Source organism: Pogonomyrmex barbatus, unplaced genomic scaffold (genome assembly GCF_055798465.1).
Source record: "Pogonomyrmex barbatus isolate J1 unplaced genomic scaffold, ASM5579846v1 scaffold18, whole genome shotgun sequence".
In the NCBI taxonomy this organism is placed as follows: domain Eukaryota; kingdom Metazoa; phylum Arthropoda; class Insecta; order Hymenoptera; family Formicidae; genus Pogonomyrmex; species Pogonomyrmex barbatus.
The window spans coordinates 3,754,253-3,781,387 of record NW_028297114.1 but is presented as its reverse complement, the minus strand read 5'-3'; the positions used below and the strand labels follow the sequence as shown (position 1 = coordinate 3,781,387).

Sequence of the window (27,135 nt, the reverse complement as noted above, 5' to 3'; positions counted from 1 at the left end):
AGACGTGCGCGAGAGGATCGTGTATTTTTACTTGTTCTCATTACATCTTCATCTCAATCTTCGATCGCCATTTAACTGTAAATTGTGCAATTTCGTGCATTAAATTTACTGCATTATTCACTAGGTTATATTTATATTTTTGTACAAAAAGAACGATTTTGTCGAAATATCTAAAAATTTGACTAGATACAGATCCAAAAATAATTTTGTTAAACTCAAAATAAATGTGGAACGTAGTTTGAGAAAATGATAATATTTTAACGATAATATTTTTTCATAGTCTAGCAACTAACTTGAGTCCTATGTAATTATATTGATGATCCAAGAAAAAATTATTTTCAGTATCTGGTCAAGATTTTTTATATATGTTATCAAAAGCGATCTTTTCATGAATATTGGCGATTCATGGGATTCATGGGATTCATAAACTTAACACGATTGTACTTTTCATTGGGGTATGTCTCGGTCGAAGGCATCCCGCTCCGAAAGTTGACAGCAGCCGCCATTTTGAAGCGGTCCGCGCGAAGGCCGTCTTTATGCATGTATTTTTATTGCGCGTCGCAGCAAGATAATTACGCTTACGACGTCGAGACGCGCGTTTAAGCACGTACGATGAAATTACCTCGACCGAGAGAACGTACGACAATCCAAAGAGTGCGAGATCGCATTTCATGGGGATTTGCGAAATGCAGCATCAATTCTAAGAATGGATACTGAGTTGAATTGCTGAGTTGACGCTTACTCGAATTTCTCGTGGCAATTTTTTTTTTTATGATAGCCTTCAATATTTATTTTCTCTTTTTCTCTCGCGTCTTGAAGACATAATGTCTTTCAATCCGAATTTCGTCGAACGAATTTAAAGACAATCGTGAAATAATTACGAATGGATGCGGATTTGTGAACAGGGATTCTCCGTCTCTTACAGAAATTTAACATTGGAAAATAGTAATTTTAATTGTATTTTGAATATTAGAAGCACTGTTGTTCGGTGCTTTTAACATGCAAAATAAGTAACTTCCAACATTATGTTGAACTTCTGTAAGGGTCGTCCGTGGAGTTCGCGTCAGAGGGATCGGAATGCGCGTTGTGTAAGTCGTTCGCGCTCTCTTCATCCACACCCCGATTCCCGCTGAGCGAAATGCCGTGCGCGTCCGTTGCTTCTTGGAGCATCAGGCGACATAAATCATCCCCAGCCGCGTCAATGCAACGCGGCGTATACGCCGTACGTACTCCGAGCGGACTGGCTGACGCGGATTAAATCGCGCCGCCATGTCGTCGATCGCGACAGTCGGGGACGGCACGGACGGGGGATTTAAATCGCCGCCGATTATCCGCATCACGACGACAGGGAGGACGCGCGAGGACGAGCCGCGGGCTGTTATCGTGAGACGATCGGCGCGAAATACTCCTATCTGCTTCTATCTATGTCGATCGATCTATCTCGCCGAAAGTGCACTGATCACTCGAGATTGCATCAATTCAATCGAAATCCGCGGATTAATTCTCGCTCGCGTCTGCGATTTCACACATCCACTCTTTCTCTCTCTAATAACAGACTTCTCGCGCTATACCGTAAATTCCAAAAACGCCTACGATTCCGAGGGACAAATCGACTGCGCGCGCGGAGTTTTCGCCGCATCGCCCGATAGAAAAAGGGCGAAAGAAAGAGAAAGAAGCGACGACAATCGGAGAAACCGGCGCTTGTTCGACGCGAGTAGGATAAAGGCGATCGATCCTCCCTCACTGGGCACGCAGATCGACAGACTGGACGGACAGACACGCACGCACGTATGCACGCATGCAAGAAAGAAAATGCGAGAGGACCGATTTGTCGTCGGAGCTGAGGGCGGGGGAAAGAAAGAGAAAAAGATGCTCGCGACACTCACCTCGTACTTGATACCGTTCAACCGCAACCACGTCTCCACCTTGAGACCGTACGGGGATAAGGACGGCAACAGCGGCGTCCGCGGGAACTGATACAGATAAACAACGTCCTTCTCGTAATCGGGGTGGTGCACGGTGTTGGCCTTCGCCGGCGCCGTGGCCGCGCCGCCAGCCGCGGCCGCGGCGGCGTCGTCGTCCTTCTTGCCGGCCGTCTCGTCCTTCTTCGCCGCCGCGTCCTTCTCCTCCTGCTTGTTGTCCGGCGGCGCGTCGTCCTTAAGCGCCTCCTTCATCTCCTTCACGTCCTTGATCTCTTTGCTCTCGGGTCCGTTATTCTCCGTCTCAGTTGCCATCGTCATTCTCGCGTCCAGCAACGCCGATGCGCGTCTCTACGTCTCGTCGTCCCTTTCCGTCCGGCCGGAGCTAATCGCGGAGTTTGCTCCTGCGTCGCTCGTTCCCTCTCGCTTTCTCTCTCTCTCTCTCTTCTCGCTCTCGTCTCTGAGCCTCCTCTCTCGATCGCGCGTGCACTCCGATCTCGAGCCTATCTCGACGGTAGCGCGCACTACACAAACCGTACGCCAAGCACACGTCGCCTCTTTCTGCTCGCCGGCCGGTTCCTCCTCGTCAGCGCTCGCGCGAGATCCCCGTCCTCCCCCTACCTACTTACGCACGGCTCCCTTGCCGGTTCCCTCGCGCTCTCCTGCCCGCGCACGCGGCGATCGCGCGCATGCGCAAGCGCCACACCCCGCCGTGGTCGACATATTTAATTGGTCGGCCACCCCTGCCCATATGTGCGCGAGCGAGAGAGACAAAAGGTGGGAAAGAGCGCGCGCGTACTTCTTCCCTCTCCCCCGCCGCCCCGATCTTTCCATCCCACTCGTCGTGCCGGAGAACTCCAGGAAAGTCGCGGCAACGCCGCCGCCATCTCCGCTGCAGTGGCTAGCGATGGCTTCGAGCAGGGCCGAAGGGCCGTCAATACCTTTCGCTCGAAACGAACGATGCGCAGGGCTGTTTCTGAAGTTACTCCCTGGCAAACTGAGGGGAAAGAAATCGATGATAAAAGAAAAAAGAATGGCAAGAACCGATGAATTTGACGCGCCGTACTACTCGGCTCACCATTTCAATGATTTTAATTTTACCGCAATTTCTGATCATTTTTAAGTGTGATAAATATCGCTCTTATCGCCTTCATTATCCGAGTAGCGTAAGAAACGGAGCGCGTAAGAGAGAAAGAAAAACAGAAGGAGGAGGTAACATTGCAGCCTTGTCTGACAATGAGGCAAACAAAAACTTTGCTTACTTCACGGCACGAATCTTGCCGTTTTATGTGCACGTTGAACGCATGCGCGGGTTCTCGGCGTTCTGATCACGGCCCTGAGTCCATCGTTCTATCGATCGAGTTTGGAGGATCGTTCCCGAGGAGTGCGTCGTACGAGCTGGAGCGCCGAAAATCGGATCGGTCCCATCGCTCGCGCGTCCCGGGCGACCGCCGACGCAACGCGTGCGCAGCGCAGCGCTGCGCGGCGCGCTACACGCGCGGAAACGCGGCAACGTCGCGTGTCAAGCGGCGCAACAACGAACCCCTTTTCACGGGTTACTTTTTTTACTCTCTCTCTCTCTCTCTCTCTCTCCCTCCTCTCTCTCTGTCCGGCCGATGGACTCTATTTGGGAAACTACTTGCCGGAACTTGCGCCATTCGCGAAGCGCAAGCTCGGCTCGGCCTGTGTCCGATGCTCTCGTCCCGCTCCCTTTCTCTCTGTGTCGCCTTCTTTTTCTTTCCCTCCGCCACCGCCGCCACCCAGCTGGAATATCGTTTCGAGATTGTTAAGCCTAGAGATTGAAATTACACCCTCGGCGCGCCGCTTCGCCTCGAAATTATCGATAGACCGAGGAGACGTTGAACGTACACGCGCGATCGATAGGCGCGACACCCTTCCGACGGGACGTTTAAACCCTTTGCGGTTTCGCGTCGCGGCGCGCCGAACGAGAGTGGCGGCAGCCCTCTTCGAGAGAATTCCACGCGTATTCTCCCTTTTTCTCGCTTTCGACTCGACGTTCCGGGAACGGCGAACGTAATTCGCGTGGGAAACGCGTTTCTTTTTTTCGAAACGTTACCAGAGCGCGGACAGGGGGATCAAATATCGCGGCGATTTACAACGGGGGTTAACGACCGTGACGCGCGAGGAGAGAAAAGTGCTCGGGATGCTCGACGGCTTCCTCGGGCTCTTATCTTTGCGCCGCGTTTCGCGCCAAATGCGAGAAAGCGAAAGAGCAAACATGTATTAATTCGCGGGAAATATTCCCGTCCCCATGATATTCGGGGTCCGGCGATCGCGGTCATCACGGGAAATGGAAGGGATCGATACGAGTGACGATTCGGGGTAACTGTGACGTCAAGTAATTAACTGGTTGCCTTTGGGCAACGTTATATCGAACCGCACACAATCGTGCCATTGTTGCGGCCAGATGCGGATTATATCGGGGGAAGGGATGGGAGAGGGGAATGAACTCTTCCGAATAACAGCGATTCGCAATAAAATCCGCACGATCCGCGGAAAAAAATTGTTAAAGGGACAATATTGTTCTAGATGTGACTCTTGTTAGCCTAGGTTATCTCAACTAGAGTATTATGCTTTTTATTATTTCCAAAAAATACACGTAATGAAAGAGAACAATCTATCGACTTTTTTAATCAATAGTTTAAAGATATTGTTTATCAGTATTAAAAAGAAATTTAAATTTCCCATCTTATTATTTCCTGCTTTAAATTTCCTCACCTGAAGGTGTAGACTCTCCGACTTTTTCTTTCTCTTTTCTTTAATCGCACATAGCATCATAACGACTCATTGCCATAACACACATCCATTAGATATCTTATCTTCGATACTTGGAAGTAATAGAGGTAACATCCTGTCCGAATAAGTAAATAAGACAAAGACATATCACACGTATCATTAACAAATATCACAAAGTCAATAAAGCATTTTCATCATTATGAGCAATTTCAATTCATATGGAAGAGCAGTTTTGTTGAAATGTCTAAAAATTTGACCAGATAAGATCTAAAAATAATTTTGTTGAGACATCAAAATTTAGAATTATATAAAATACTTTGCATAATGATAAACTGATGACCGCAAATATTTTTTATATTCTAGCAATCAATTTGAATATTTTATATTGTTAATGGCTCGACAAAATTATTTTTAGATTTGTAGTTGGTCAAATTTTTAAGTACTTCAGCAAAAATATTTTTTCCATGTTTAAAGATGTTTAAAGACATTTTTAAAAATGTATAAATATCTATTTTTATAATTTTGAAATTTACAATAAGAAAATTATGAAAAACTTATAAATTATCCTAAATTGCATTTAAAAATAATTCAAAAAAGTTTAGCGACGACTTAAAACGTGGATGAAAAATTATTTAAGCAAATAAATAGAAATATACTTAAGAAATAATGATCAAAATTTTTTAATATAAACACTAAGTATTCAAGATTTATGTGAAGTTGTTATATATAAAATATATAAAAACATTGAAATTTTTATTTTTATTATTTCTTAATTTTCTATTAAAGCACATTTCTACTTCATATTTAAATAATTTTTCGGGTTCTAAACCGTCGCCAAACTTTTTTGTATTATTTTTAAATACGACCTAGAATAATCTATAACTTTTTCATTGTAAATAAAAATGAGTGTAATATATCCTTAACAAACTTCGACTAAATTTGCTTTCGTTTCATTAGGTTGTTTCTTTTTGCGTTTGGAAACAAGATACGTTGAGTCACACGATCTACTCGCAATATGCGATATTAAATTTATAAAAAGGTATATAGACAGAAGAATATATATAAACGTAAAAGGGATTAGCGTTATACTGAAGCGACGTGGAAATTCTATGGTCGCGATGCCATATGGCAAGAAATTAAAACGCTGCGAGTTGCATACGAGCTTTTGTCTCCCGTGCGACAATACTTGAAAATCGATCTGTCTAAAATGGGGCTTTAAGGGTGCACTCTCCACTTCTCTCGTCCCCTCTTTCCCGGTAGTGTCGGTGGCGCGAGAAGAAACGATATCGATCTGGGTGAAACGTGTTATCAGAAAACGCACCCACCTAGAAAATCTTACGATGCGTTTGTGCATTATTCACCGTCCAAGAGTTTTTTTCGAACATTACACTCTCCACGTAGTCTGTCCCTTTTACACGTTGAATAACCGTTTAACCTATTTCAACCCGGCATTATTGAAAATACGCCATTCTCGGAAGCCTGCGACAATTGCGATTTTGATATAATCCCTGCCACAATAATTTCTGTAAACGGGAAATGTAACGATTACTCTCTAACATTAGAATCCGAATGTTTGACGTATTTATTGTTTTTTATTGTATCGACTACTTTTACTACTGCAAATCCATACGTTGCGAATAAAATATTTTCCAAAGATATTTTTGCATTTTTTTTAGCTATGATTTATGCTTGTATCATTTTTGTATTTTTTTATAAAAGAACATTACTTCTTACATGTGTATATCTGTAATCGTTAATTATTCATGTTTTTAAGACTTGCGTATTAAAGATATGCATCAACATATTGTTATGCTAATACGAAAGAAAAATATAATTTAATTAGAATTATGTAATTTTATAGGATTATATTTATCTTAATTAATCTCGCGTAATGGCGAAAATTCATGTTTGGCGTGTTTCGATGCTTATGAATTGATAACAAAGCAAAATTCATCATATTTGCATTTTAATGAACAATATTAAAAAATTCTATCTTTCATAACAAATGTGACATATTATAATAAAGGGAAATGTTTATTCTATGCTGGAATAAGCGTATCAGTCATGAGTTTTGGACACTCGCATTGGGAGTTAAATGTGCGGTATCGAGATGAGTTTATTGCGCTTAACGAAGCCACTTTGCGGATTTATCACTGGACGTGTTGTGAACGATGCAGATACACTCTTTTAGATTACATAACTAGGAATGAAAGGACACCCAAAGAGATAATCCTCTAAATAAATCGATCCTCCATACAAAGAAAAAGGGGAAACGCTAGAAAGAAGAAAAATATCAAAATGTACACAAAAAAGTCGAAAATATGACGATAGGAAATCAAGATGATAAATCCTTCGAGTATTTTTGTGAAGCATTGTTCTATAACGCAAAAATAAAAAATAAAGTATTACGAATTAAATATCAAAAAGAATCAACTCGTACGAGAAATCTAGCACATATTTTTTATCGAATGTTTTGATAACTCTAGCAAATTGCTCAAATTCGTATTTTTATTGGTTGACATTTAAAAATCTTTTTTAGTGATTAGATTAAAAAAAAATTATAGTTTTCGATACGCCATCGACGTATATAAAATTTCTTTCGCTAAAATAGCATTCCTCTTATCGGGAGAGAAAAAAAGATTGCGATCGAATTAATGATAGAAAAAAACCGAATGACCGATATGCACACGCTTAAGCGTACACACGGACGCGAACAAATAATCATGATAATTATCGTGAGCGCGAAGGAGGAGATAGAACACAGTGGTTGGTTTCACGGAGCGAGGAGTGTCGTCGGTCCTCCTCGCGCGGGTTTTAAAATAGAATATCGTTTTTCTCGTTCGATCCAATTAATCGACCCTTTGCGCGGCGCGCGATGGTCAGATCCATGGGGCCGTGGACGGGACCGGGCGCTGACTCACTCGGAAAATATGTACCATTCGCACGCGCTACTTCCCTCCCGATTACGAGCATTATGTCGTTGTCAGGGGAGGATCGGTACCTACGTACGCACGTACGTACGCATTGAGAGGATCGCGTTACGGCGATACGTACGAGGCGCGATATCGCGCGCGCGCGTTATTCAGCCGCTGCTCTCGCACGTTATTGTCACGCAATGTGGCGCATCGATACGGATTATATCGTTTATTGAAGCTCAGTCACGAACGCACGTACCGCACGTCATCGTCGCGTGCAACGGATGAATAAAGTTCGACGTAGAAAACAAAAAATGATCTCTTTTTCTCTCGACAACGGTTCGACTTTTCTGCTGCGTCGCACCGGGAGAAATCGCCGATGACAAATTGATCCGCAGACAGATTAATCGACCGCCGTTCGCAGCGGCTCGGAAGATCGCTAGGCCGCCTCTCCTCGATGACCTTCCGCCGTCGCAAATAGGAACGAACGCACGCCACACCTCGACCTGGTAGCGTCACGCCGCCGCGATCGAACGCGCACTGCTTTTCGCAGGAAAAAAAAAGAACCGCACGCTTAAATTATTAATGTCGGTGGCGCGACGCATTGTAAAACAACCCTGGGCTATACGAGACGCAGTTCGAACGATTGTAGAATAACGGTGTTGATTTCGTGTACGAGATCTCATGTACGAATCGGCGAACCCATACTTCGCGAGCCAAGGAGGAAATGAACATGAAGCTATCACGGTCTGAAAATAAAAATGAATTTAATTTGTCGCCTGCATCAAAATCTCTAAAAATAATACAGCGACGTTTCGCATTTGATTTGAGAATTGAGAGATATCTCGTGAGTTTTATCTTGGAAATGCATGATAATTTATCTTCGCTAACAACGTGATTGCGAGTAACTTAATTTATTGATACCGTTGAATGCAATCGTAGTTGTTGATTTATTTATTATTTCGCTTTTATCGTGCGCGATCAATAATTCAATTAAATAGAATGAATTCATATTGTGTATAGAGTATTCTCGATCTATTTGTTAAATTTATTATTCCAATAAATTTATTGATTGCTTTTTCGGCGTAAATTTTAAATCTTATCATTCGACGCAGTGTTCTAATTTTAAAAAAAAATTGCATCGGTCATTAAAAACTAAATGATAAAGCTAAATTATTGTTTTGACGTAAAATTTTCTTCAAGCTTGAATGAAATTTATAAATAAATTAATAATAAATTAATCAAGATTTGTGTTTGGAATTAAATTCGTTTATAAGTATCCTTGAATTTTTCATCTCCCTATCATTTCATAATTATGTTGATGCCATAATGTCAAAACAATCGCCGTTTTAATTGATAGGCTTCTCGGTATTCGGAACTAAAAGAAGACAGGTCTAGGACAGTCTATACACACAGATCCAATGACGCAGAAGCTACAGATACGTATTATGATACTAGAATATGATTCACACGTCCTAACCCATCGCCGTTATTCTACGATGTCGAGATTTCGTGGTGATTAAATTGATTCTCTAGTAGCATATAACAGCATAATCCTTTTAATAACGTAACATGCAACAGAATCGGAAAAGAAAAACCACTGTAAATACTTCCGTTAAATTAAAAAACGCAGATACAAACGTCACTTTCTCTTCGATCTTGCACATTTATTCTTCGTCGTGCTACTTACAATAAATACATTGCTCGACACCTCGTGAACAATCGTATTCGCGTTTTCTACAATTCACATACTTCCTTAATTAATATCGGTTTTGGTATCTCCCTTTTCTTTTTCTTTGAGTCCCTGCGCGATTTGTTTTTGCGTGAAAACTGCTTTTAAAGCGCACGATCGAAAAATACTAATATCGTTTCGTCGAATCTTCGTTACGATACGCTCATGCCAATTTGCACACATGCATGCGTGAAAAGCGAAGAGGGCTCCTATCGAAAGTGACTCGTGACTTATACACATTGATACATAGATTTACGGTGTGTACTGTGACACGGTTAAAACAATTATTTGACGCAATAAAGGAACGTAACGAAAGGGACGTAACGATTTAGGCCAAGCGAGAGAAGACGCGTTGCAAGTAGGCTAAGGTGACTCGCTGTAAAAGAAAGCAAGGTGTTTACGCGAATACTTACATGGAAATAATTATCCAAGTCACTGTAAGGAACGAGCCACGCTCGCGAGTACTAATTTTTACAAGTACTTCCGATTATCTTGTCCGGTTTCAATTTCAATAATCTGGAATCGTTAAATTAATTAGAAAAGACAATTCTCTTTTGGAGCGTTAAGATCGATTTATCACGATCAATCTCTCGTATATTAATCACCAGATTAATTATACATCTCGTGCTGCAAATTGCATATTATCCATAAAAATTAATTTTATTTTTTTTTTTTTAAGAAATTCGTTAAGTATGTTACAAATAATATAATATACATATATAGAACAACAATAATAAGAATTCAATATATCCTCTAGTTTCGAGAATATAATGTATCTTAAACTTTAGATAATTAAATTTCGATACGCACGCAGTATATGTGTTGTATGAATATCGTGATTCATATGTGATGATTCTTCGTGACACACACACACACACACACACACACACACACGCGCGCGCGCGCGCGCGCGCACGCACACACACACACACACACACACACACACACACACACACACACACACACACACATAATATATAAATACATATTTTTATAAAAAACGGTGATAAATTACTGTCATCACGTTTTCCGGCATAAATATATAACTTCTTAAATGCGATTACATTTGGTATGAATTACAAAAAATACACAGAGTATATCATGCGTATAAAAACAGTTGCGTGTGTCACGGAAAAGTCTATGATAATCTTCGTATAATCTACGGATCGTAATCAAGCTTTCAGAAAGTTAGAAAATAGCCGAATCCTTAGATAACACAAGAAAATCATATTCTAAATATTATAAAATATTCACATATCATACATTAAATTCTGCACTTATTAAGAGATAAATATTTTCTGCCAAAATCTATATTATATCGAACAAATGTATAAATAATAAAAAAGAGATTAATTATTAGAATTAACTTTATTAATTCCAACAGTTCCGTTCCAAGAAAATGAGATAAAATATTAAGCGAAAGTTGGAAAGTGTATCTTTTAAAACCCTCGAAAAATTATCATAAATTATCATTATTAAGAGAACACATGTTCAACAAAGGCAATACGAAAATCCGCGATTCAAAATTTTCAATTTAAATTAACTCTGCTAATATGAAAAAAATTAATTTCTGAAATTCGAATTTGTAACTTAGTAGGATGAGAAATATATATGTACATATATGTAATATATAAATAAGAATTATTTTGTATAAAATACTTCCTGCAATTATGGAATGGAATTAGTTTATGGATTTTTATGGAAAAATCAAATTCAAATCTGCATCCTTTAGATATTTTGAAACTCTTCCAGAATTATTTCATGCATCAATTATCTCGTTATCAATTAAATCTCGTTCAAAGACTAATATCATGACAATGATTATTGACTGGTTAATAAACAAGTATTAATTCTATTCTCTACAATACTTTGCTGTTAGCTACGACTAACATATGTTCTATAATACTCTGTGTAATGTGTGTAATCTATAAAATGTAATAATAATAAAAATAATATTGCTGTAGTAATAAATAATAATATTTTGCCATTATATATAAATGATTCTTATTTTGACAAAGTTTATGTCTCTGTGAAGAAATTTTCAACACATCAAATTATATAAATTATAACTGAGTCTTTGAAAAACACAGCTTTGGATCCTGATTACGATCGAGATTACTTCGATTACTAAAAGCGTCTATCGTTACTGTTTCATTATTTCATTTCGTCATCGTAGCATAATTAATTAATGGCTATATGTATTTATCATATTTGGCCTAATAATAATACACGTAACTAAAGGATTATTGTGGTCTATTCCCGCATTACAATCTAAGCGCATACGCATTATTTCCTACAGCAAAAGCCGACGACGAACAAAAGGTTCGTGCGCATCGATAACAGAGTATTGTTAGCTGCCTAATGGTTTTGGTATACATAGAATTCTATACCTCGGGTGAGTTTGGCGTGGTCGTATTGATATGATCCTGTAAGCAAATTCTGAGATCCCGCTCGTCCAATTCGCTTTCAGTATCGACGCTAAAACTTCGCACGGTTTGCCCGCCGAGTCCCGTCCATCGCTGTTTCCAACTCTCTAGTCTCATGACCTGTGACAAATAGACGTAATGTAAAATGTACTTCCAAGATAATTCTCCAGAAGGAGAAAGAACTCGTAATGTCCTGCTTTAGAAAATACTCGACTCTCATTAAAAGAAAAAAAAGAGAGAATAAGATATTAAGAGAGAAGTTAATTCTGGCTAATTAAACTTGAAATTTGTAAAAATAACTTAGCTATTATAATTATTTAGTTCTAGAGATATAGTTTTTCTCAATATAATTATAAATATATTACTATTATTTATTCTTTTCATAATGAGATTCATAATGAGATTCAAACAAATCAGAAACTAATCTTTTCTTTTCTAAAAAATTATTTATAAAAATAATAGCCTAAAAGATATTAAAATTAGTTTAATAATTTTTGATTTCCTAAACTGTACATATTATTTAAGATACATTATATTAAATATAAATATAAATTTATTAATATATCAATTACATAAAATTATGTAAATGAATGATGATATCGGAGAAGAAAAAATTCAAAACTCGATTTAATTTAGTAAGTTTTAACAATACTTTCGCAGATACTTTCACGCCTTTTTCATATCTACGCATTTTTTCTTCTTCGGTTTAAAAGCAGCAGCCGTGAATGTTTATCAGAACGAAACAGTGAACTTAATCTTAAGGAAGCATGCAAGTTAATTGGAAAGAGCACGCCATGCCATATCACCACGTATATAATAATATAGAAAGTGAGCCACATTTTAATTCAGTTTTAATTTAACTCATTTGATCATATCTGATAATATTACTTGTATCTATTTATATGACAATGTCTATTTATTACGACATTGTTGTAAAAACATTAAAAAAATGAAATATCTTCCAAAAAAATTTTTATTCGTTAATCAAATTTAATTAAAGATTTACAATAAAACTAATTACATCAATAATACATATTTATAATGCACATCTAAATGATGCATTTTTAATATATAATAATGAATTGCAAATCTAAATCTGTTTATTCCTTATGTAAATGAACGCTGTTATTATTAAAAGCAAAGATTCCGAACTGAAAAAAAGGTACGCAATAAGTAGAGACAATTATGACAAATCCATTTATAGTAAACAAAAAAAATATCATGCCACGCACACATACGGAGACGATAAAAAATGATGCTTACGCATGGGTAAAGACTTACTCGAGCCAGCGCCAAGGCTCAGTCTCCGGGCTGGTGATTGGCGTGGGGAACTGAGGAGAGACAGACATAACGCAGCAATAGTGGGTTAGTTTTGCAATAACGATTAGTCCCTTCTGGTTAGGCATTAGTTACCGCTCAATATCGTTACACAATAAAAATTACCTCGTAGATATTACCTCGTGCAAGATTGTGCAGCTTTTGTTTAAAAATCACGCTTGTAAATATCGGTATATTGGATATACCGATTTTTTATTGTTAATAAAATAAATTAGTTAATTCATTAAATATGCATAATAGATCTTTTTCGTTAATAGCGATAATTCAATAATAAAATAAAATAATAAGCTATCAAATATTCTCAATATCTGCTGTGATAAAACAGATTTTAATAATCATAATAATTATGTTTTTTTTCTCTCTGCAGTCCACCAGAAGCGACAGCGTTATGAAGCGTGTTGGACAGCGTTAAATTGCAGTAAGAGGTGCGATTTGTGCATAATCGTTTTATATGAAGTGTTACAACAATGATGAATTACTTTTTATGTTTACGGAATTTAGCAAAATGGAATGTCTTTTGCAATATGCACGATCTTGTAATTTATGAGTGCAGTATGTGTGGTAGCACATTAAAAATCAAAACGTTCAGTTTACATATAATACATTTGTTAGGAATGTATGGTGTTATTTTTTGTACAATTTTAGATAACATATATATCACACACCTATATATAAACAATAGAAACCTTGAGATTTATGGAGATTGATATGATATAAAAAAATAGTAGTAATTAATTCTGTAATGTTTTTATCATAATTGAATTATCTTATCAAACACAGTGTCACATTTATTTTACAGAGAATCAAAAGAAAAAACACATAACAATATGCAGTGCTTAAAAAAGAGTGAAAAAATATTTTTTAGTATTCTTAAATGGGATTTCATAGAATATCCGAAAAGTTTAATTGTTGAAAACTATCACACAATTATAAAATTAGTATTAAGTTTATATTAATAAAGATAGTATTAAATATTTATATAAATCATTTTCTTAAATTATTTTTGCTTATTGTTTAATAATATTGCTTAGTAATAAATATCTTTACTATATTATATTATATTATGATATTTATAATAGTTGTTTTAAAAAATATTACGAAATGTTTATGTTTTTATATCTTATTACTCTAGCACTTAAATTTTAGCACTTTATTTCATTTAAATAAATTTTCAAGAATATACAAAAATATATATATAAAATAAAATATCATAGTTATATGTTGCATGAAGAATAGCTGTTGGGCTAGTGATAAAATATTTTTGTGTAATTTGCTCTCTCCTAGTATAGTTATATTTACATAGAATTTATTGAATAAATTTATTGTTTTTATAAAAATAAAAATTATTTTACATAAAGTATATTTTGTGGCATAAAACATAATTCACCCCTTACTGCAATATTCTGAGATACTGCTTTTGTTAATATAATGAACAAAATAAATGTTTTCAATTCCACATACCTCAGCTTTTAATTCAGCGACCTTATCTTGAAGCTCCCGTACTTTCTCACTGTCATCTAAATTATTCCTAAGTTCGCCTTCCGCATGCATTTCCTCATTCTATAAAAATATTGAAATGTTATATATTTACATTTAAATTAGTATTAAATTTAATATATGTATAATATGTAAAATAACCTTCAATTCGAGAAGAGATATCGTTTGTGTAAGTTCTGCCACTTGCTGCGCATGTTCAGCATCGCGTATCCTAGCCATCATAGTCTCATCCTTCATTTTTGATTCCAAGTCGGAATACTTGTGTTGCTGTTCTCTCAATTTGGCAGCCAAAACAGTTTCTCGTGCTAACGCAGCTTCCAATTCATCTTTAAGTACTTTTCCACCCTCGTCTTGTCTACGGAGCTGATTGGTGGCTACCTGAACCTGAGTTTCAAGCTCCATAACTTTAAGTCGCAGCTCCTTAACTTCAGTCAATGCCTCCATTTCTCGAATTCTGGTCGTCATTAAGTCTTCCTCGAATTTCTGTACTTCGTGACCCCGATTCTCCCAAAAGAGCAGCTTCTTTGGCGTAGAATCAGCGGCAGGTGTTGATTGAGCGGACCGATGCTCTTGCAGATGCCTCTGCCAAGCTGCACTTAGTTCCATGACCCTCTGTCGTAGGTCCTGCATAATATATAATTATGTAAATCTACCAGTATTAGTATAACACTCATAAAAAATAACAAGATTATATATAAAATAATTTTACCTTCAAAGATAAATTGGCTTCTGCCTCTCTGAGTTTAACTGCAATAAGTTCCTCTTGCAAATGAGCAACGGAATTATCTGGTGTTGATTCACGCAGAGTCTTCTTATCTTGTTCTAATTCTTGTATCCTTCCTCTAAGTTCCCTAATCAATGCATCATTTTCTGCTTCATGTAATCTAACTCTAACCAATTCCTCTTGTAAGCACTGTATCATTTCCTCTTTCTGCGACAATGCTTCTTGCTTCACTAATATTTCGTCGAGTGATGACTGTCTAGATGTTACATTCTCTTCAAGAAGAATCGATAATGATCTCAGTTCTTCGTGCGCCTGTTCGAGTTGATGACTTGTCTCGAGATGCGAATGCCGAAGCGCTGCCAATTCTCTCTGCGCTATAAAAGCAGTTTCCTCTTCTTCGGCGCGTGACACTTGACCTCTAACTAATCTATCGGCCAATTCGGCAGACTCCGCTTCCAAAAGTTCAGTTCTTTGTCTAAGCAATCTATTTTCCGCTCTAAGCCTGCGTAACTCGACCATCTCTTCTTGCTCCTTCATCTTTAAAATGGTGTGATCTTTTTCTAGTTTTTTCATCCTTTTAGGATTGATCTTCATTCCATACGCAAGTATCATGAGGCCGTCGGGATCCTTTTCGGCCTTTCCAGGCAATTGCTTTTGGAAAAACTGCATAAACAAAAAATTGTGCATAAACAAAATATTGATGATTAAATTAAATCAACATACATATAATCTATACTCTTATTATTATTTAATATTTTTTTCATAAAAATATAAAATATACTTAAAATTAAATTTCTCGCAGCACTGACAATAACTTTTTGAATCTAACAATTTATGAATAGTAAGCTTTTCAATTAAAATCTTACCTTCAACATGCCTTCCATATCCAAACTGAGCAAATCTTCTTTGCCTAATTGCAACATTGCCAATGCAACCTTAAAGATAATTTCCATGCCTTCCGATAGAAAAACGTCAAAAATACGACATGCTAGTGGAAGGCTTAACGCTGTGGTAAATAGTGTAAGAAACCAAGAAGACGCATACATTGACGTATGGAAACCTTGGGCCGTAAAGTGAGCATGAAGTTCGGGATGTGCGTCAGCAACTAAATGTTCCAACTGATACATGCACACCCCTAATTCGGCCATAGTTGGTTTAAACATATCCCGTAAGCGATATTCTTGCATTAGCGCTACGAATACAGCAAAAGCTTCTTCTTCTGGCATTTGCTGCAATATATGAAATTATTAGAGTAAAGCAGACACTCTTTCTCTTTTTAGGTAAAATGAAGGATCAAGCATATCAAAGTAAATTTATGGATAATTTCTTTATTTTAAATATTTTTCTATTTCGCAATTTGTTATAAGGATGCTGTTGACACTTTACCTGCATTAAAAGTAATCCTACTATAAATCCCGAACCTTGGCAGTATCCTACTTCGCGATCATGTAGGCTATATGCTTTCATAACATTAAATAAACTCTCTTGACCGAAACCATCCTTCTCTTTGAAAAAGTCATGTTCGGGATATGTCCTAGCGATATCTCTTCTAATTATCCTTTCACAGGCTGATGTTGCTTTAATGTATTCGGCGAATTGTTTCTTAACAGGAGAATCATGGGCACCGCTTAATAATTGCCAAACAATACCTCTAAAATAATATGTAATATAATTAAATCGCAATATAAAGCAAACACTGTTATTATATTTATAGCATGCAATATAAATACATAATGTTACTAATTTTTGGAAGTATAAATAATATTGATAAATAATTTATAATACGTCTATGCTACCTGAAATGATGAGGTATGCCTTGGCGAACCAATTCCTTAACAGATTCTTTTCGTTTTTTCCAATGGTAATCCCAATCAGCTACTATATGACCCCAAAGAGTCCATGTATTTTCCTCACCATCGGCTGGGTTGTGGCGTCGGGGCGCAGCATCGCCGTTACCTCCGCTGCCCCCCGACGCCACAGACACCTGCGATGTATCGGAACCTTTCCTGCTGTGATTGCTCTGAAGAGAATTCAATGACTTTGCATCGGATTCAATTAGCCTGAAATTAATAAAAAAATTATGGGATTATAATTTTTATTTGCGTAAAAAATAACGTTAATTCACGTAGCATTTTATAGAAATTAATTTTATTACTTGTGTAAATTATATGTATTAAATATTTTCGTGTATTAAATACAATTTTCAAAAATTGATTATCGATATTTTTTATAATCTCTATAAAAGAGAGAAAATATAATATGTTCCTTTGAAATAGATTTTTAAATTAAATCTTTTTTCTCTTATAATATATGTAATTGAATTTATTGCGTATTCTCAGGATAGATTCATTTTATAAGTACGAAGTACGAAGGAATATAGAAAGGCAAAACTTACATCTTTTCCCACATTTTTCGATATTGAGATAAAAGTGCAGCCTTATTTTGCGTCCTATTGTGTATCATTTCCAAACCAAAATGTGTAGTAAAATTAACATTTAACATTTTTACCCTAAACTTGAAGTGATAGAAAATCCAGGCAACTTATCCAAATATCTGTACATGCAATAGTCCCTTCAACTCTACCATAGATTTTGGAAAACGAAACATGAAAAATTTGCAATGTTGATCTACCAGTCTGTGCAGTATATACAAAAACTGTTTTCTTGAATATTTGAAGGCGTAATATCTTGTCTACAGCATCAGGCAATAGGTGAGAATCACTTGATTATTCACCTATTGGCTTCCTCCAGCTTAGCTAATAGAGCCAGCTCGTCAGTGGGTATTTCCTGCGATGGAGTTATTTGCTGCTCGCAAAAGGTATCTGACGGCGGACTTGGAAGTATCTTGCCGGCCTGCGTGACGTTACGAGTAGATTGGTGGATGCTGGAGGTGCATAAACACAGCACGCTCATCACCTGCGGTCCATAACGCGACAGTCCCAATTGACCAACAGGCGCGTTTACACTATCCCAAGCGACGTTTTGACTTCTGAAATAGAATAAATTGAATTAACGATACCAATTAATGCAATATTCGATGTACAGCCTTTATGCCAATGGTCTATCATGATCTAATATATACTTGAGTATAAATGCGCGAATCATCTATTCGATCAAAATCCAATAAGTAAAATAAAAAAATTTTATTTTAATCGATTATACTGATGCCAATACGCAAAGACCTACTTTTTAATTGTTGCCAATGTTCTTCATGAAAATTAATGGGATTATTTAAGCAATGCCTTCCCTTTAATTCCAGGTTGATCCAATCTGGATCAATACTAAGTCATATATCTGATAAATACAACTTTAGAAAAAAAAAATATATTTATCCTATCAATTTATTAGTATTATAATACGCATTTTACCTTTTCGCGGCTTTATTTCTCCTCCAACGAGCTGCCGCAGGGGCCAATAAACCACGAAGAACCATCTTGGCAATTTTTCTTTATTTCGTTCGCGATTTTAGTGTTCGCGGAAAGCGTTTTAGCTTTCTCGTGTCCACCGTTTTTATCCTCACATTACCATGCTATTTTACACGTAACAATTGTTATCTATAGTAGAATCCATTTATGATCGATTTTATATCATCCGAGTAAAATCGATCTTTTGCAAATCAATAAGAGACTTGTTATCAATGTATATGATATTTCAAGATTTATGTTTATCTCAATTTTTAAAAATATTTAAATAAATAATATTAAATAAAAATGTGCAAGTATCAGTTAAAACAATTTTTAAAAACAATAAAAGAAAAACAGAACAAGTTAAATCAGAAATAATATTTCTAAATAGTATTTTAAAAATAATAAAACAACAAGAAAAATATAAATTTTAACATATTAATTATACTTTTTTAAATCATATTTTGTGTAATAAAATTCTAAAATCTAATTTTACTGATTTGTTGATAGTAAAAGAAAACTTGGATATTTAGTTTAATATGAAAAAAATTTTTGAGATAATATTCTTTGATAATTAAAAATCTAGAAAAAAATTATCTTTTTAGAAATTTTTATATCCTATAACAAAGAGTATTTTTCTGTAAGCAACTGCAATCTTGTGAAACACCTCGTATGAACGCCGCGCTCGGTGAAGCAACACACGAAGGAGATCAAGAAGGAAACAATTAGTGCGTGTGAACGAATTACGGGCGAAAGAGCAGGTGAATCCAAGCCAGCTATTACAACTATGTATTATATACAGTATACGGGTACAAAACGGAAGCAAACGGAATACGTCGAGATACCGTTCTTCAAGCCACGTCTCTCAAAGAAACAAGAATTAATGGTGTTGAAATTGAACTTGTTGCCATCGTTTATTTGACGTCTTTAGAATTATATAGAATTCTATTCTGTACATTTATTTTCTGAAATTTGTATAAACGAATATTTAAATATCTAGAGGTCAAAATAACTTTATTCATTTGTCTCATTAGTTTTATTGAAGTTTTCGAATTTTACAGATCGCGATTTAGAATATATTATTATATAACTAAAATATTATATAACTTCAGAAATAGAATTTTCTAGAAAATAAGTTTGAATATTTTAAATCGTTAAAATTTTTTTGTCATTATAAACACGATTATAATGTAGTAAATTATTTTAAACGCTAAAGACTTATTTTTTTTTTGCAAACAATTTAAAAATAACAATTTTTAAATCATATGATTGTAACAAATAAGTGATATAGTTCTTCATTGTACACATGTTTGAAAACATTATAGAGCTCAATAACTTCCTGGATGTCTTAAAGAAGTGCTTTTACGCATTATTTTAATATCAATGTGTTTGTAGACATCGATGGATGAGCACCTGTGTCGTATAGTCAGAATTGCTGCGTCATAAAAATTTCAAGTTATTATCAAGCAAATTACTGACCTATATGCAACACAGCACGAATATGACGAGAATGTTAACGAAAGTTATTGCTAAACTATTTATGCACAAAAAGAAAACAGATAGTACTTTCACTGAGTTAAAAATAAATTCTTTAAAAATAAATTTACTTAAAATAATTAAAATTCACAAATATGTTTCTCATTATATACATTGCATTGATTTTTCCATTATTAAATAAATTTATATTATTAAAATATATAAAATAAGATGCCCTGTGTATCTTTATTTCAGTAATTAATCATGTTTTAATAAATACAAATTATATAAAACATGCCCTGTGATATCGAAATAATTCACATTAAAACTACGAAATAAACATATTTTATTTTTAATCTCAAATGAGTTAAGATTCACTATTTAAGATTTTTTTATGGCATGGATTTTCTTATGGAACTGTTTCTCAGATAGTTTATGACATATAATAGTAAAGTTTAAGATAGTTTACGACATATAATAGTAAAGTTTCTACTAAGTCATAAACAAATGTAAATAATTTAGAAATAATCCATTGCTAAAGTAAATATTAAATTATATTGGCTTATACAAAATGAAACTTGATAAAACTTAGATTACTTAGTGTACGTAAAATGTTTAAAGATAGTTAATAGCTTAAAACTTAAAAATTTGACATAGTACTACGTAAAATGACATATAATTGTAAATAAAGAGAAATATAAAAAGGAAAATAAAGAAATAAATCTCTAGGTAGTAAAGAATTAAACAGCAAAACCGGCGTATTTTCTCATTTTAACACATGCACAAAATGTCGTTGAACTCCTTTTTGTTGTCGCTCTCGCGAAATCAAATTTGCAGTTTACTATTTAATTATCTCGTTATTCTTAAAAAATAAGTTAGAGTGTCATGTTACTGCATATATTCTGATAAGGGAGATAACGTAATCAGAAACGCGTTCGGTCGGATGTCCACGGCTCCTCTTTCGCCTTATCAAGACCCTTTTTCGCAGAATTTCTCCTTGTTTTTTCGATGCTTGTTTTTTCGATGCCGATTTGTTAAACGATTAATTCGACGTTCCGATATTTTCGATGCGGCTATTGTTTCACTTATTTTCCCGATTACCCCGGCACGGTAGGATCCGGCTAGGGATGTACTGCTGGAAAGTACGAAATGGGTTTGAGGGTCGATGCAGCCCGCGCAGGCCAGGATGCTCCACATGCGCAGCGACGTCCGTATCAAATAAATAAAAGGATACCGAGTACGTGAGGCTGCTGGTTCAGAGCATTGGGCGTTCTCGTCAAAGTAGGTAAAGTTTTGAAAATTATATGTCAACAATTCAATAAAATAAACGCATAAATATTCAGGAATTCTTTACATTCTTTCGAATACTTTCAAACAGTCGAATGCTTTCTTCATCCTTTTTCAAGCTGCGAATTGATTTTAACTTCGCCAGATCCTTCGACATTTATTTCAGTACTTGTTTTTTCAAAAAGTATCTTAAGAAATCTGTAAATAACTGTTTGAACTAATATTGTAAGTCATAAAACATTTCTTCTTTATTTATTCTTTTGTGCGTGTTTAAAGTTGGCGTCATTTCGTGGAAATTCATTAATTATAGAGTTTTAGCTTCGTTTTTGATAGTTCTGGTCATTAAAGCATAAAAGTTGTCTCAGGACAAACTGAGACAAGGTTCACACAGTTCTGAACGTATTTAAACGTTTTCTAAAGAACTTTGGTGAATAACAAAGAAATTTTTGAAGTTGGAATTTTACATTCTGTTATGTTAAGATACATAAGCATAATTGGATAATAATTACAAATATTATACAATATGTTAAACCGGTATATAATTTTTTACTTAAGTCAATTTAACATAAACATTTATTGATTGAAACAATATATGTTGTTTAAAAGTAATCAACTAAGTCAATATCAACTAAGATAATATAATATAATAACCATATAATAACCATAACCATAGCATATTTTCTAGTAATATATACTTGTCGCCGTTATCATCGGAACGGTCATCTGTTAGATTACATCATAATGTAACAATTTTGATATAAAATAATCATCATAGTATATTTTCCAAATATTTCGTTATTTTATATAAAGATAAAAAATTAATGCTCAATTTTCAAATTGATTTCTTTTTCTTGCTGTATCTCTTGCTTATTTGTTAAAGTTTTAATTCAGAATTCATTCAAACGAGAACCTGTGTTTCGGATTATTTGAAAAATATAAAACTGTCGAGTATTTTTTTTTATTTTCTGTTGAAATTTTTTATATTATTTTATACTATTAATCGAAGCAATCTCGGCTGTAAACGGAAATTTCAGGTTGTTAACTCATAATCGCGTCATATTGGATGAGTAACGGTATAATCATTTTCAATACATACAATTCCGTGTATATATTCATATTTTCTCAACTGTAACGGTATTAATAAAATATTGTAGTTTAAAATGGAATTCAATAATTCAATTTGTGCCATTTCAATAAATAATTTAATTTAGTAAACGCATTTGTATCGCTTTCTATATAAATTATTATTTTATTGCATCCTTATAATATTTAATTGTTTCAATATTTATTTTAAATATTCAATAAAATAAAATGTCATTATCATCCTGTATGCATTAATTACGTTTAAACATGACAGAATCATAAATTAACGAATTTCTCAAAATCGATAGATTATTATATATAAATTAATATAATATTATATATATAAATTAAAATGCAAATATATCTTTTCCTCGCGTGAATATTTATATGGAATTGGAAGTCTGCGAAATTATAAAATAAAAAGATCTTTCATTCATAAGTATATAAACTCATCTATGGGAAGTTACCAATTATGCATTATTGCTAGATCCCTAGAATTTTATACATGACTTACGTAGCCACAAACGCTTATGCGATAATACGTGGCTTACGTGACGAAAGAATCTTACGTTTTTACAGGAAAGAAGTTTTAGAAAAAAGTATAAGTACATTTGAAATACACAACTCTAATAATGTATAAGAATCTCCCTAGAGTAATACACAGATGAAATGGATGTATGCAATTGCACAAAATAAAAAATTAACGCACGGAAAATGTTCCATCATCACACATGTAAACAACGTATCCTTATATATCCATTTATATACGCGGTTATGTATATATATTGATTTTAATATTTGTATATTAACTTATATTTTAATTCAAATGTTCAATTGAACTGGATAAGAAAACAAGAGTAAAATAATTATTTCATCAAAGTAACAATTCAAAAAATTAGAAAATTAAACGTATGTTGCTTATAAAGAAAATATTTCTAGATTATTTTTAAATTTTTCTCTCAATTCTTGTATAATCCATTAACTTATAATTTTATTGTACTTAAACGTAATATGTGCAAGATAATAATAACATTTTACTTTACGTCCAGTAAAAACAACAACAAGTAATTAAATAGAAGCAAAATTATAACGTGTCTGGAATCAGATCTACAAGGAAGGCATAAAAAAAATCTATGATGTAAAGTCACTGATATTTTTACGTAAGGTTTCGAACTCGTACATTACAATTAAATTTTTACAATTATACATACATTATTACAGATATCCACACACGTTAATAAGATTAAATTAATAATGAAAAGTATTCGATAAAGCCTAATGATTCACTCGTGTGTGCAGACACACCTAGGTATTATATATGTTTCTATGGGATTGACGCTATTTTCGTATTAAATCAACTTTAGAAGATTGGTATATTTTCATCAGATCTATTTCATCATCAAAATAAAGTTTAATTATTTTCGAAATACAATACATCGTTTGTTTTCTTCTTGCATAAGTCAATCATGTAATATAATTTATATAAAAGTGTAAATACAATGTATATATAATAATTAAATTAAACATTATGTCATGTCATGAATGTAATTGTTCTCATATAAATTAAATACTTAGAATGTAATTAAAATTGTTATTAAAATTGATGCAAAAAAAAAAAAACAAAAAGAAAATTATATTTTCTACATTTTTTGTACTATCAGCAACGCCATCCTAATACATGTAAATATAGACAATTGAATTTTATCTGCTCCAGTTATGGCTCGTAGTACACCCCACGCGACTTGCTATGTAACTTCAATTGAACGTGACTAGAAAAATTAACATCTTTGGCTATTTTATATAAATATATAATATATAATATATTAAGTTGTTCTTCGTGGTATGTTCCATAAATTTCTAAATTAATCTCAATGTATAAAAACATTTTTTTTTAAATAATATATTTTATTTGAAAATAAAATGTAAAAATATCAGCTCACATATTATTTTAAAATATTATTTTTTCTTAGATAAATTTTGTTTTTTCTTGAATAATATTTATATTACTCCTCCAAAATGTCATCTAAATATTATTTCATAATTTGATAAAAGAGAATATGATATAAATCAATCTTTGATTATTATTAGTCGAATGTAAAGAACAAAAACGTCAATGCGGGGTTATGACAATGTAAAAGATTCAATCGTGATAATAGGAGAATCTAGGTCGCATTCAAATTATTTATAAGGCTCGTGTGTGGAGTAATCGATTCATTTTCAGTTTCCGCACGAAAACACAATGTGCGAAACACTGAAAGGAAGAGGCAGAGATCCGGTACCGAGTTATTGACCCGTAATTCACACCGACATTTAGCGTTAAAGGTCGCTTATCTGCTTCCGAGTCTCACTGATGCAACGTGCTCTCTATCGTTGCCCAAATAAAGCGACAGACATCCTAAAATTGTCCAGATGCACCGCCCACTGTCGAGGTTGATACAAGACACATTTAAAAACGCGATTTAATTACATTTCACTTTCCAATTCCGACCGAAAATCTATATTTTTTTTCTTTATTTTTGATTTACGTAAAAATATTACGTACATCAGACTCAAGTAACAAAGTATTTAATTTTTTAATTAACTTGGAGCGAACTCTTCGAACTTCAGAGATTTTAGATTTAATCGTTAATAAAAATATTCCAAAACTTTACAAGACTCAACAAATGATGGCATTTAATAAAACTTTTATCAGAATCAAAAGTTACCGAATTTGTATAATTAATAAGATTGAAAAGTGCGCTTTCGTAGTGTATATTCTTGTGTGTTCTATTAAGGTCATTTAGCGTACGCGAAGCAGGTCTTTTCACGCCTCGAAAGGTAATACCATCTAATTAGAGATTTAACGACGTGTGGAAGAAAGATGGGCAAACGGTGAAGCACCGAGTATTTCTGATTGCGATGAGGAATATTCGAGTTTGGTCCTTTGAAACTCTGCGTAGTTTTAAGGCAGTCTGCCGTGCGACTTTCGCGTAGTTCGATACCGTTTCACCTTACAGTTTCGCAACGCGAAATAAAAGAAATTAGTATTGCTATATTATGCTCACTCCTTTTCTCACGCGGCGAGGCGTTAATTTTATTGCCGTAGAAAATTTTTGAGGTCGATACTCATTACTTGTATATGGTATAGTTCTATTCTTTTATTTGTATATTGTATGAAATCTTTATAACCAGTAGACAAAATAAATAAAATAAAAATTAAAGCCGAGAAATTATACGTCAAATGTAAAACAATTCTTTTTATATATCAGTTATCATAATATATCAGTTTTTAAAATTGATCGCGAATTGCAATTGATGCAATAATGTTAAATCGATAATAAAACTAAATACACTTATGCAAGTGGAGATAAATATATTTATCTACAACTTTAAGCAGAAGATACTTTACTTATTCTCTTATCGAACATCTGATAAATTTAATCTCTTTTCTAATTTCTCGAATAGACTAAAATTATTAATTATAAATAAACTTGTAAGCCGTCCTGTAACACAAAGGATTAAACTGACTTTGATCTTTGCCTTGCATTGACGTTTTCTCACAGAATTTCTTCCTTCTTACAGATACACAGAATTACAGATACATTACGAAATCACAGATACTTTTAAAATATATATTTTTCTTCCAGTATAAATATTTTTTTATAATAAATTTTTTTTTCAGTACCTGAAAGAGAACAAGCAACCAATTGCCAGACGTGATCTTACTTCTGCGAAAACACACGCGTTTTCCTCATCTCTCCGACTATCGACAAGAATTTTTCTCAATTACTCACTCGTTTGGAGAAAAATGAATTCGTAAGGGACTCCCCCCCTTCTCTCTCTCTCTCTCTCTCTCTCTCTTGGAATTTCCACCCACTTTTGCCACCCACCTTCGCGGCTCTTCAATTAATACAAACGGCAACCTCGAACGACGGACGCGATATGCTTGTGTGAAAGTGCCGCCGTTCCCTCAAAGGCGAGCGAGCGAATAATAATAATGATAAAACGAGCCGCGGCGGTCTCCAACTGGTATACGTAACCGGAAAGGGATACGCGGTGCCGTCCGTGTTAGCAAACAAACTGGTGGTCGCACAGGTGGACGGCCGCTTCTCGGGCAGCCATCTGGTCTCGGGGTGCCGAGGGTACGGCGGGTCGCTTACCTCGAGAGCTCTCGCGTCGCGTCACGCCGCCGCCGTTCGTCCTGTCGACGATCGTCCGCGACGCCGAGGAATGCACCAAGCCCGACTTCAAATCCAACGAGCGAGCGCAATGCTGACACGGCTAACGAGCAGCGCATACGCGGCTGTCACCACTCGAAACTGTCATCACGGTGAATCCGACCAGATGCAATGTTACCAACGGACGCGGGTCGCTCTGTTACTAATCGGCGTCGCTTCGCGCGCGCCTCAGCGGGGGTGCGACGCTCGCGCTGGTGGCGGCCATGTTGCCCGTTGAATTCCGAACGCTCCGACTTCGATGCGATTCTAGCAAATCTCCGGATTCTCCGCGATTATTTCTCTCGTTCTGTTTTTTTTCCAAACTTGGGCGATATTTTTCGTTTTCACTTTTGCTCGCTTGATCTCGCCGAAGCTTTGTCTC

The 27,135-nt window shown here is 35.1% G+C and overlaps 2 protein-coding genes and 1 long non-coding RNA gene across 15 annotated transcripts in view; 1 reads left to right on the top strand and 2 right to left on the bottom strand.

Annotated features, from left to right (window-relative positions):
- Positions 1-2,479, bottom strand: part of fax (failed axon connections) — a 30,829-nt gene extending 28,350 nt beyond the window's left edge. The window contains exon 1 of one of the 2 annotated variants that reach the window (XM_089074962.1): positions 1,887-2,479. In XM_089074962.1, coding sequence (XP_088931088.1) covers positions 1,887-2,240 — 354 coding nt within the window. In that variant the 5' untranslated portion in view covers positions 2,241-2,479. The remainder of the gene's footprint in view (positions 1-1,886) is intronic. The other variant, XM_089074963.1, reaches the window with a different exon arrangement.
- Evi5 (ecotropic viral integration site 5) lies at positions 2,370-26,897 on the bottom strand. 12 transcript variants are annotated; one of them, XR_016138801.1, is made up of 11 exons: positions 26,697-26,897; positions 18,042-18,296; positions 17,105-17,368; positions 16,695-16,959; positions 16,175-16,537; positions 15,294-15,971; positions 14,726-15,208; positions 14,549-14,647; positions 11,714-11,869; positions 3,182-8,340; positions 2,370-2,916 (listed from the first exon to the last, which is right to left on the bottom strand). XR_016138801.1 is itself a non-coding variant. In XM_089074947.1 (11 exons), exons 2-11 carry the CDS (start codon positions 18,738-18,740, stop codon positions 8,107-8,109), a joined length of 2,862 nt encoding a protein of 953 aa, XP_088931073.1. In that variant the 5' UTR covers positions 18,741-18,913; positions 21,080-21,878; the 3' UTR covers positions 2,370-8,106. The 12 variants fall into 12 exon arrangements, 11 of the variants coding, with proteins under 11 accessions (XP_088931073.1, XP_088931071.1, XP_088931072.1 ...); XM_089074947.1 differs by lacking the exon at positions 26,697-26,897 and adding exons at positions 18,676-18,913; positions 21,080-21,878 and having other exon boundaries at positions 2,370-8,340; XM_089074945.1 differs by lacking the exon at positions 26,697-26,897 and adding exons at positions 18,676-18,861; positions 21,080-21,878 and having other exon boundaries at positions 2,370-8,340.
- On the top strand, positions 12,977-13,822 carry LOC105431676 (uncharacterized). The gene is made up of 2 exons (XR_968327.3): positions 12,977-13,114; positions 13,455-13,822. It is a non-coding gene; the product is annotated as an uncharacterized LOC105431676 (long non-coding RNA).
- Positions 26,898-27,135: the final 238 nt, after the last annotated feature.